This window comes from Onychostoma macrolepis, chromosome 22 (assembly GCF_012432095.1).
Source record: "Onychostoma macrolepis isolate SWU-2019 chromosome 22, ASM1243209v1, whole genome shotgun sequence".
NCBI lineage: Eukaryota > Metazoa > Chordata > Actinopteri > Cypriniformes > Cyprinidae > Onychostoma > Onychostoma macrolepis.
In genome coordinates this window covers 28,387,417-28,400,503 of record NC_081176.1, presented here as the reverse complement: position 1 = coordinate 28,400,503, position 13,087 = coordinate 28,387,417, and the positions used below count along the sequence as shown (strand labels likewise).

The window sequence follows — 13,087 nt, the reverse complement described above, 5'->3', positions numbered from 1 at the left end:
CTTTCAAAACTTAAAGAGGTATGTATACTAGCAGTATATTGTGTTTTTCCACTTGACTTGCGCTTCGCAACAACACAAGCCTGTTTCTGGCATGTTTTCTACAAAAACGTCTGACGTGTTTACGTGGCGTGAGGACGTGAAAAAGCTACGCTAAATCCGATTTGACCGTTCAGACTGAAACAGATTTCTAGAAATGCAGATTTCTGAATCTAAACCACATATGAATGTAGCTCGGAACGGATTTGCACAAATCAAATTTCATGTAGTTCGTTGCTGTTCAGACTATTCAAATATGATCGGATTTGCACAAAAATCGGATTTGGGCTGACAGTCTGAACGAGGCTTTTGTCTGTCACCCATTTTGATTTAGGTCATTTTTGTTTGTTTTTTACTCGTCCTAGACCTTTTGTCCGATCTTCACCAAATTTTACACGGATCATCATTAGGCCATGCTGGCAAAAAGTTATTAAAAGCCTTTTGATAGCTCAAACCATTTTTGTATAACTTATCATCAAATTTGTTGGCATGATGCCAAACTGGATCTGATAACGATACCACAATTTGTATGTTATTTTCATCCAACACTGACCACACCAGATTAATTTTGTCACAGCGCCAAATATTGGTCAAAAGCGATGAGCAATTATGTTACATTACAAGCGACTTGCATTTATGGGTTTCCAACCGTCAATCAATGTCTTTAATTACTATTTTTTTTAAGTTGATCTGATGCTCCCTGCAATGCTATTCACATTATTCAAATTTCTTATAAAGAAATATTCCAGTAGCTGTGAAGCGAGTAATTCTTTTTCAGAATAAAGGCTTAGCCAGAATATAGAACTCAGTTGAAAGCTCTGTGCATGTAAACAGTCACTGTGGTGCTCTATTGTAATTGACTGTGGCCAGTCTTGATAATCCATATTTTCACACACTACAGGGTGGCGAAGCATCATTTAGCACTGCTAATTACTCTTCATTAGATGCACCATTGTATTACACATAAAGAAAAGGAGATTTACAGGTGATTTGCATTAATTAGACGGGAAATTATGTTCAAACAGAGACCTTGCTACAGGTTCTTAGATATACAGGTGTAAGTAGGAAATGTTCCTGGATAAACATCTTTGGTGGTCTAGAAACAAGAGGTTTAGATATGTAGTTTAGTGCTGTGTATGGATTTAAAAAAACAGTTGTCTTTAACATTTTTATGTAACTGATTATTGGCTCGGTGGGAGCCTTAACAGTCAGCACTGGATTTTTTTATTCAAACAAGGTCAGGCAATTTTTTAATACCCGACGTAATTTGCATGCCTTTCTTGGTCGAATGAAAACTTTGGATTTGTTAGAAACATTTTTATTTCTTCACTCACTTGTCTTGCCTTCTATTTTGCCATAGTATCACATATTTAGCCAAGTGCATGGCTCATTTAGGCCTAGACATAGTTATAAACCTCTTGACTGAGGTTGTTGTAAGTCTGGTGGGAATACAGGCCATTTGAAACCTGACATCTGTAGCAGCAGCGATTTATTATCATGATCTGGCTTGAAAAATATTCAGGGAGCATATTCATTGATGACAGTTTCCATTTGGCATTTTGTAGTTTGGCTACAGTTGGATGAATAAATCAAAAGTAAGGCTTAATTAAAAAAAAAAAAAAAAAAAACTATCGTCAGATACACAGATATAATTTGAAGAAATTATGGCAGAAATATATTATAAAATTATAATATATTATAAAAAGATTAATAAAACATTCATAGGGCCCTAGTCTATGTTTCTGTTGTTCTGGGACCAACAGTAGATCCAGAAACACATTCAACTTGGCAAAATCCTTGAGACCGCAGGTGTGAACCAGTGGGCACCATCATCTCGCTCTCGTTCCTCTCGCTGTCTCTTCTTCTAATTGGTTGGTGGATCGCCTTGAGGGACGAGAAAAAAAAACGAGACAGGCACAAGTAGCGATCGCTTTGCACTAATGACATGCATACGCCACCACCACCCGTGGACACGACTATCCAAATGACACACTGCCAAACTCCTACACAGGCCTCACCGACGCCTCTCGGCTTCGCTTTTTGGATTTCTGACCTACTTTCTCAGAGCCCCAACCGACTGATGTGCCGCCCCTTTGAAATCGTGGCTGTCTTCCGATGTTATCTGAAAACACACACCCACACCTGTAATTGAGCGGCCGCGACAAGCGCAGCTTTAATTAACCTGTCGGCAGATTTCAGAAAGCGCGACGTGGGTGAAACTGGGTGGTGTTACGGCGAGCAGATGTTCTAGGAATCATCAAGCGCTCATTCGTCATTAGCATGCTGTGATGCCGCAGTTTTAGCACCCATGACGTCTGATGTAGCAGTTCCTCTGAGAGCCGAGAGCTTATTTCATTCACCCTGAAGCTTTAACAACACTTGCCAATCAAGTTTTAAATTATAACGCATGCAGGCTAATTTTGGGGACGTTTAGAAGCTGATGGAAGTTTTTGAGTGTTAAGTAGGCTTGATTCTGATCCCTTGGGAAATGGAGGTTACAAATGAAAAATTTTGCAATGCTTTTTTTTTTTTTTTTTGACTTTTTCAAAGATCAAGTCTTTCACCAAACTCTTCTTTTCTAACTGTGAGACTTACTTTGATTTCTTGCCAACACAACATTGAGGTAATGTAAGAGGATCCATAATAAAGAAAAGAAAAATCTAGTTGTCCCATGCTCTTAGAAACATGCTTTTTTATGTGTTTTTATAGTATGTATAAATATTTAGCATTAGCTTTTTTTGGGGGGATTTTCAGTTTTAGTAATTTTATGTACTTTCTCTTTTTTTTTTAAATTCCATATGAGTTTCGTTTGTTATTATTTCAAATGTTATCAATTTAGTATTAAACTAAAAACACTTAAAAACTGAAATGAACTGAATTAAAAAAAAAAAAAAAAAAAAACTTATATAGAAATATTTTAAACAAAAACTAAAAGGCACATCAAGTTACTATAAACTAAAACAATGACTTAAAAATTACTGACTTATTCCAGTTAGTTGCCAAACATTATTATTATTATTATTTCAGTTTTCAGTTGTTACTTTTTTATTTATAGTAATTGTATGTGCTCATTTCTATTAGTTTTTGTTTAACATACAGTGTGTCTATTATATAGCTGTAATTTGAGTTTATTTGTTTTAGTAATTTTAGTAAAAAAAATTTAAAAAACGTATTTTATTTAGTTGCCAATGCATCATTTTTAATTTCTTTAAGTTTAAGTTGTTTAATTTAATATTTAGATTTTTTTTCAGTTACCAAAAAAAAAAAAAAACACAATTTAATAGTTTTAGTTAACAATAACAATGTGTGTGTGTGTGTAATATTCTTGCACATCTTATTTTTCTAAATGGTTTTGAACTAACTTTCAGCTTTGTCATAAAAAGGCAGAATTATCTCACATTTTACTTATTGACCTTTACGCACAGTCATGAAGGCCTATTTTATTTTATGTTATTTTAATGTTGGTTGGACCACATGCACTCAATCTGAATGTATCCTTCCTCCAAAAATCAGCTCTCTCATTGCTATGTGCGTGTGTTTGTGCGATTCTGGGATTGTAGAACGCATATAAAATTATTATGGCTCATTTGATACAAAACCGCTTCAGATTTGCTATCTTAGATATTTCCTACTGCTCTTTACACCATACTGCCTAAAAAAAACTGGTCTCAACAGAGCCTGTTTTTTTTTTCTTTTCTTTTTTTTTTCTCCATGTAGAGGCACGGTTGCACAAAAACCTGCAATTTCCTGTATCAAAAAGAAAAAGAAAAAAAATTGCCGAACTCAGCATCACCTCTCGCTCCACTTCTGGGCCGTCACCAAAAAGCGCAGTGAATGCAGCGGGAGTAATTTCAGCGAGCACTTCAACTCGTCCTCTCCCGCTCTGTAAGATTGGCTAAATTGGTGATACTGGCTTTGGTGGCGCTCATTGTCATCATTCAGCTACTGAGCCATTGTTGGATTGTGTGTCACGGTTGTCCTCACTCAACTGAACACTTTGCACGTAAGAGCAGATGGCGTGGCTATTACATATCATCTTATTTACCTCTGTGAGACATGCGGACTCCTGTCAAGGCAAACAGAAACCACCACGTGTTCAAATCTAGGCCAGGGTCGTTTCCCAAGCCCAGCCAACCTTCTCCCATGTGTCCCAGTCTCTCACTGTTCAGTCACAATGAAGGCAATAAATATGGACCTACAGTTGAAGTCAAAAGTTTACATCCCCCTTTCAGAATCTGCAAAATGTTAATTATTTTACCAAAATGAGAAGGATCATACAAAATGCATGTTATTGTTTATTTAGTACTGACCTGAATAAGATATTTCACATAAAAGATGTTTACATATAGTCCACAAGAGAAAATAATAGTTGTATTTATAAAAATGACCCAGTTCAAAAGTTTATATCCCCTTGAATCTTAATACTGTGTTGTTACCTGAATGATCCACAGTTGTGTTTTTTTGTTTAGTGATAGTTTATGAGTCCTTTGTTTGTCCTGACCAGTTAAACTGCCTGCTGTTCTTCAGAAAAACCCTTCAGGTCCCACAAATTCTTTGATTTTCCAGTATTTTTGTGTATTTGAACCCTTTCCAACTATGACTGTATGCTTCTGAGATCCATCTTTTCACACTGAGGACAACTGAGGGACTCATTCTCAACTATTACAGAAGTTTCAAATGCTCACTGATGCTCCAGAAGGAAAAACCATGCATTAAGAGCCGGGGGGGTGAAAACTTTTTGAATTTGAAGATCAGGGTAAATGTAACTTATGTTGTCTCCTGGGAAACTTGTAACTATCTTCTGCAGCCTCTGTAGGGCAGTACTAAATGAAAAAAAAATAGATATTTAGGCAAAATAAGAAAAATGTACACATCTCCATTCTGGTCAAAAGTTTTCACCCCCCACTCTTAATGCATTGTTTTTTCCTTCTGGAGCATCAGTGAGCATTTGACCTCTTATTCAGGTCCGTAATAAATAAACAATAACATGCATTTTGTATGATCCCTCTTATTTTGGTCAAATAATTAACATTTTGCATATTCTGAAAGGGGATGAAAACTTTTGACATCAACTGTAGTTGGCTTTTCTGCAACATTTTAAAAACATAATTTTGTTCCAGTGTTAAAATATTGACGTATGTTTTGTGTGTTGTCGTTCCAGAGTGGTGAGTGGAAGGAGAGAGTCCTGCCTTCCCCCCTCCCTGCCCATTCCATCATCCGAAGAGCATCTTTCATGCGTCTCCCTGGGCCCGAATCCCACGTCAGGATGAACTGTGAGCAGGATTTTGGAGATGGAGGCATGAACGTCACTCTAACTCTCCGGCTGCTCATGCACGGCAAGGTAAATGCACACACTTACACCACAAACAGTCAGTGTTTTCGGTGCAAGACAACCCTGAGAGAAGCAGCCCAATGTTTACATTTTGAAATGATACTGTGCTCTATACAGAAACTTCTTATTAAAACTGAAGCTAGATGATTGTGTTTACTATTTGCCTTATGCTCAATGGTATTTTGTTAGCAATGTAGACTAGTTTGTGTGTCACAACCCATTAATACAGAGATGTTTTAATATAATCTCTGATTTAACTTCAGCATGCAGATAGTATTGAGAAGAGTGATTTTATATGCGTTATTTTGATAAATTGGATTAAAATAATGATTCAACTGTTAGTTATGTTTCCATCATTATTCAAAAATGTTCACTGAAGTTCCCATGTGGGATTTCACATATTAAAAAAAAAAAAAAAAAACATTAGAATGTGTCCCATTCATTCATTCATTTATTTTTTCTGAGCCAAAATAATGACTGTTATATATTTTACCATGAATTACAGAAGACGCCCACTAAAATTACATTTAGAGTAACAATAGTTCATATAACAGAAAAAAAAAATTAAAAATCTTGTCCGGCATATTTATAACACGAATCATTACGTGACATTAAAAGACTCTATTTAAGGATCACAGTGCAGCCACCAAAAATACCAATTTATTGTAATTTAATTTTTTGCCACTATCTTTCAAACCACTAGGTTTTACCCATTTGTCAGCAAGAAGTTTTTAATCATTTAAAATAATACAATTTAGTATGATCACCTTTTCTTCTATACATTTTAAAGCGTACAGCTCAGAATAAGTATGTTGTTTAATTTTTACATACAGTAAATATACATGTTATTCTGAATATGATGGAACATTATTTCACCTCTATTTTGACATTTTATTTTAATAAAAGTTATTTGAATCATTGAACTAGACACTGATTTCTATGTGTTTACAATGACTTTTTGTGAAATTTAAATCAATGCGGACACCTAAATTGGGATGTCTCATCTTTGACCCATGCTGGGTTTTAATATACTGTTGGATATACCGTAATGTGATAAATATCATTCTTGTGTTAATTTAGAAGAAAACAGTGTGCGAAACATGCCACGATTATTTCCAACTAGATTATTTGATGTCTTTTACATTTCCTAAATGTTTTGAATCTGCTTGAATTCTCTAAAGTTCTTAGTAAACAAATGGTTGTGAATTTCATTGCCATGTCATTACAGTGTCAACATGTTCGTTTAACTGTCAGCCAGCTGCCAATGACAGATTTCCACCCACATGCCTACAACGCCTTGATATTTCTCATTTGCATATTACTAAAAAGGAATGAGTCATTAAAAACAGTCATGAAAAACCGATGAAAACATAATGAACCGTTAATAAACCACCACATTTATATGATTTATGTGCCAATTTACCTTAATTCTCCATCAACAGATTGTGATTTGATCTTCCACAGAGATCATTCAAGACTTAAGTGATGCCTTTCGTTTTTGGCAGCTCAAAACTCACATCCTTGCTGAAAACTTTCGAGAAACTTTGGTACATGATATTACAGTACCATAAGTGGTACATGACATCATCCTTCAGACTTTTTCCTGCACTATAGCCAGCGTTATAACATTTCACAAATCAACCGCCATCTGCGAGAAACCGAAGGGTACGGTTTGCATATTGGTACAGCTTGATTCGTATTGAAATGTAAGATTTTTAGAAAAAACAATTTAGCCCCTAAACCTAATTGTCAGTTCGTATGATCTAATTTGTACACTTTCGTAAAATCTGTTTACACCCAATCATACGGAAACGTACAAATGAATTTAAATAAGCCACCAATTCGCCAAAACTTACAATAGTTACAAATTGCCAACAGAGTGTGTTGAGCCACTTGACAAACATTACGAGAAAGTGCAGTTTCACAAGTAATGAATGTGATTTCAATGCCCATTTGTCAAGCGTACTTTAAAATCAACATGAGATCAACGCACATTTTTGGTCTTATTGTAAACGGTTAATCAGTGTATGTTACTCTAAAGAAGAAATACGTTTTGCTGTTTAATATCTAATCAAAATGAAATGTGATTAAACATTATCCAACATCCTCCACCTTTAAAATGGCTTCACAACAAACTACCATACACTCTTACAAATAAATGTTTCAAAATGGGTTTTTCACAGTGATGCCATAAAACAGGGGTCCTCAACTCTGGACCTTGAGATCCACTTTTCTGCAGAGTTTAGCTCAAACACACCTAAACAAGCTTATCAAGGTCTTCAGGATTGCTACAAAGTTGCAGGTAGGTGTGTTTAGTAGGTAGGATCTCGAGGTCCAGAGTTGAGGACCCCAACCGTAGAAGAACCATTTTTGGTTCCCCAATGAACCTTTCTGAGAAAAGAACCACTTTTTCTTAGAGTGAAGAACACTGAAGAACCTTTTTCCATGAATGGAATGGAAAGGTTCCATTGGTGTTAAAGGTTATTTATATAACCACTGATGACAATAAATAACCTTTGTTTTTAGTTTGTATAGTAACTTTCGCAATCCAATGAAATCCCAATGGATAAAACCAAGTTTTGTTCTGAAATATTGTACTTTCTGGTCACATAAATCAAATGGGTTATGAACACCATTTTGTGTCGACTTTAAACCCAAGATGGGACATTTAAAAGGTACAGAGTGCTTGCAGAGCCTGTAGGGCCCTGATCTAATATGGTTCCATGTGATCCCCGAGTGCACAGACACTCCAGACCCAGCCTACCTCATCAAAACCCACAGACAGATGAGCGGGGAGTGAGCTTGGTAATCAATAAGCTGACATTTGCTTTGCTTCTCTTTTCACAGGAGGTCGGCAGCATCATAGGCAAGGTGAGCGAATCTCTTTGTTCCTGTTGTCCCTGCTGTTGACTTATTAGATTTGGTGGATGCGTCTTGAGATTTTTGTCACTATTGGGTTTGTTTTTCCCTCTGTATTAGATTGTTCTCACAATATTTCTCACAGACCTTTAGATTACAATCCAAAAGCCCAGATTAGAAACCTACAGAATGTATCACGACTTGATGTTTCCTAGCAAATGGCTTGTTAAATGCGACGAGTCGTGCATCTTGTGTATTAATGATCTGGATATATTACGCTGTTCAATTCTACAGCTAGCTCTGTTTATCCCTAGAGCGAGTGCAATTGTCTAAACATGGCAAAATCTCTTGGAGAGGCCCAATCTAGATGTCACAATGATTAGTAAACAGTGTGTCAGCTACTGATGAGATGATTTTTGTGGGATTTTTTTACTGCTTCGGCCAACTCTGGGTCCTGGAGCGACAAAATACATACAGTACACGCACAAATACACACAGTTGTTGGCATTTTCTTGGCTCCAAATAAATCTCTTGTGACACAAAGCTCTCTTCAGAACTGGCCTGCTAATAGGTCTCTGGGCCTTTGCCAGAGTTTGGCCTCAGGACAAGAGCCAGACGAACGGATACAGACCGCTCTGAGCTCCATTGCTGCAAATACGTCTTCGCGAAAACACAGTTCACTCTTTTGTCTTGCACAAAAAGAATTGAAAAATGAAGACTGTTGCAGTGTCCTAAAAGTGAATCTTCAGAAGAATATCCAAATGACAAGTCAAGAACAAATTTAGCTGCACTTCCTGTTGCAGAAATCTCATCGACTAATAAAAACAAAGCCTAGGTGCCACAAGTAGTGCCGAAACATACTCAACTTGAATATGTGAACACAAACTTGATTTCATAGTGTGTTCTGATTAAAACATTTAAACAACAAATCAGGAATAAGCTTAGCTGCACTTACTGTAGAAGGAACAGAGGGAGGGGACAATTCTAAGGGCCTGACGATGGAGGGGGGGCCCCCCGAGGGAAAAACGCAATTTCTACCGAGGGGAACGCGATCCCGACTTTTGCATGATTTACAGAGGGGAACGCAATCTGTGCAGAGGGGGAACATCCCCCCTCCCCGGACCACGTTTGCGATTTATAACGCGATTTGTTTTTTGATATGCGATGTTGACACACTTCTTAAACCTGGAATGATTTTTGTAAATTAAGTGGTCAAATGCTGTGTAGCCACCTGACTAATGACTGGTTATTAAATTATTAAATTATAATTCATATATTGCTATTGTGTGAATATGTAATCATGTTATCAATAAAAAAGTAAATGCAGTCTGATTATTTAAAAATGTAATTAAATCTAATTACAAGTACTTAATTTTTAAATCTGATTACATAATCCAGATTACATGTAATCGGTAACTATGAACAGAACAAATTTCTTTGTTTATGCTGGCTTCTATGTTCAAGAAGCATTCTTGCATAAAATGTTGCAATGCATCGAAATTTGAGTTTTGTTTTGTTTTGTTTTTTTGTTAGTCAAAAATCAGTTACTACCTAGCTCTGGTTTGCGCAGACATGTGAACGCAAGCATTCCCTGCTTAGCAAACTTGATTTAATATTGTGTTCTTATTACAACATCCAAACAACAAATCAAGAACAAACTTAGCTGCACTTCCTGTAGCAGGAAGGGATCTCATCGACCAGTAAAAACAAAGCATAGCTGCAAGTAGTGCCAGAAACAGAATCTTTGCAAGAAGGTGAACGCAAACATTCCTTGCTACGCAAACTCGATTTTATATTTTGTTCTGGTTAAAACTTCCAAACAACAAATCAAGAATAAGCTTAGCTGCATTTCCTGTAGCAGGGATCTCATCAACCAATAAAAAGAAACCACTGCAACAAGTTGTGCCTGAAACATACACAAGTATGTGAATGCAAGTTTTCCTTGGTATTGTGTTCTGACACTTTTGGGAATGCAGTGACAAAAAAAAAAAAAAAGTTTGTGCAGCTATGTGTGCGTTTCTTGCATTGCCACAAGGGGCGCTATAGCTAGCGTATATATTTTATTCTTTGATTACAGATCGACTACTATTAGGACAAAGCAACAGTTTGCAGAGAATTTTGCTGAGCAAGTTTGCTTAAGTTAGTTAAACCATCTACATGATTAGCTAGCTATATGAATCATAACATGGGTTATGCACACTTTCAGTTTGTTGGCCAGGCATTCATGTCTGCATTTAAATACTTGCATAGAGTATGTTTCTGGCTGTACTTCCCAGTACTGGCAATGTTCCTAAATCAAAGTGTAACATTGCGGTATCAAAAAGAAAAAGTTAAAAAGCCTTCATCCTTTTGATGCATTAATTTAAGCCACAGTTAGATTTTTCATCAAGCTAATTTGAATATTATGTTCTCTCACCAAGGACTGAAATCATACACAGCTGTCCCAAGGCTTTTGGGTGACATTTATGGAATGATGATCATGTAATGCTCAATCACGTTCCAGTATAAGATCAGCTAAATTATGTTTTGACATCCTCTGTTGTCTTCTTTTCCCTCTCTTGTTTTTTCTCTGAAGCATAGTAAATAAATGAAGGCCTATGGTGTATAACTCCCCACTGTGAAATCAATAAACCAAGTCTTGGTTTCACAGACATAGATTAAACACAGTCCTAGACTAAATCTGTGCCGTTACCGGTGGTTCTCCATCACAAATCTCCACTGGAGATATTCGTGGGAAGGGGCGGCCTAGAGTCAATTACTATTCGTAATGCATCTTCAGAAGAAAGGAATGAAGGTGAATAGTAAATTATAAGCAGTAAGAGAGTTCAGCCACAGTGGACAATGTTTAATTTGACATAAATGAAAATGAGGCCTCGGAAGTGACTGGAAGTACAAGCGTTCAATGGGCTTCATTCATAAAAACACAAGCAGAACAAATGTCTTTGTTCACGCTGGCTTCTTTGTTCAAGAAGCATTCTTGCGTAAATTGTTGCAATGAATTGAAATTCATAATTATTATTATTATTTTTTTTAATGAATGGTATGTACAGAACATTTAAAAGATGAAAAATAATTATGGAGAATCAGTAAATTATAAATAATGTATTGATATTGTGTGAATATGTAACAAAAATCTGACAAATTATCTGACAAAAAATTGTTAATAATAAAATTACAAAAAGCTTGAAGTTAGATATTAATATAATTGGGATGCTATTATAGGTTTTATTAATCGTTTTTATTTGAGTAATTATAGTAAATAGTTCTAGTAATTTTGTGTTTTTGAAATTTTAGTTTAGTTTTTAACATCTCTGTATATTAATATATATAGTAGGCCTATATATCATTTATTTATATATATATATATATATATATATATATATTATTATTATTATTATTATTATTTTATTTTTAGTGATTTTAGTAGATAAAGTTAAATTAAAAGAATATGAAAAACTTTTTGGTAACAAGCTGAAATGAAATACTTTTTTACACATTTTGTTTCAGTTATGCTGATTTTATTTCAAATAACATTTAGTTAGTTAGTTAACTATAATAACCCAACATTGTCATTGATGAGTAACAAAACCCCAAAACATTTTTGTCAGTCATTAAACTATTTAGTTGTTAAATATGCATTTTTAATGTTTCATTGGTGGAGTGATCAACACACAAGTATGACATATTTTAACAAAATCCAAAGTTCTGTCATGAAGCTCTAGATGGTGCAGTCCAATAGATCTAACTCAATCTGACATAATGACATGATCACATGGTGCAACTGATTGGTTCTTTTCGTATCAGCAGCCAATGAGCTTGCTTGCTGTAGCAGTTGCAGCACGCTTCAGAAAACCTCCACCTTCCCCAGCTCCACCTGTGTAGATCTGCTACAGGGTGATTCATGTATGCTACATATGGGGCTTATTCATATATGTTACAGTATATGTGCAGCAGCAATATTTCTTACCAAAGCCTCCGAGAGTTGTCATGATAGAAATGTAGTTCTGTTCTTTCGCAGCCTTGTTTTTGTTCAGTTATATATGGATTCAACTCTAAAAGGGACTGGTTAAGTTATATTTAGGTTATTTAATAAGCATCTGCAAACACTGCTACATGCATCATAGTTTGATGTTTTAAAGAACTTTGTGGCATAAAATTTTATTCGTATTAAGGCTAGATATATGAGATGGGTGGTCTCGAAAATGTCTCATCTGAAATGTCAATTTCCCTGATAAATTAAAACCACCCAAGCCTCGCTTCACCTCTGTTATGACATATCCAATCATCCTTTTAGCCCCTCTAAAGACAATGAAACTCCAGGCAAGCGTGCAAAAGCAGGTCTCGGGATCTGCAGTCATGACTATGTTGCATACGTTAGCTTCTGTGTTGGAGATAGCGAGACACTATCTGAGGCTATCTAAGTGATTCATGGACTATTGATTCCCTAGTCAGTCCAATTGCAGGGCCTTCGATTGGAAAACCTGTTCCCCTGAGGCCTATCCATGCAGATGCCATATTGCTGTGTAGCGAAGCAGAATTGATATTAATTTGAGCTATCTGTTCAACTAGTCAAACTCACTTTATCCTCCGCTATAAGCCATTGTGAAAGACAGTCACCCTGGGAAAACAACATATCACGCAAACAAACGCGAGACAAAGGCAATAAGTGTTTTATGATCTTTTTTTTCTCCCCTACAGAAAGGAGAGACTGTGAAAAGGATACGAGAGGAGGTAAGCTACATGCTACTCATAAATATTGTCTTTCTCAGCTCCCCAGCATGCATCATGCACGCAGAACAGACGGTATTCCTTTGAAGCTAGTGCGGCGCTACACCACATGGATTTTTACACATAAATGTG

The 13,087-nt window shown here is 36.0% G+C and overlaps 1 protein-coding gene across 4 annotated transcripts in view; it reads left to right on the top strand.

Annotated features, from left to right (window-relative positions):
• Nucleotides 1-13,087, top strand: part of pcbp4 (poly(rC) binding protein 4) — a 90,054-nt gene that overhangs the window by 48,970 nt on the left and 27,997 nt on the right. For all 4 annotated transcript variants that reach the window (XM_058761682.1, XM_058761683.1, XM_058761681.1 and 1 more), the window contains 3 exons: nt 5,198-5,377; nt 8,216-8,239; nt 12,926-12,958. In XM_058761682.1, the coding sequence (XP_058617665.1) occupies nt 5,270-5,377; nt 8,216-8,239; nt 12,926-12,958 (165 nt within the window). In that variant the 5' untranslated portion in view covers nt 5,198-5,269. The remainder of the gene's footprint in view (nt 1-5,197; nt 5,378-8,215; nt 8,240-12,925; nt 12,959-13,087) is intronic.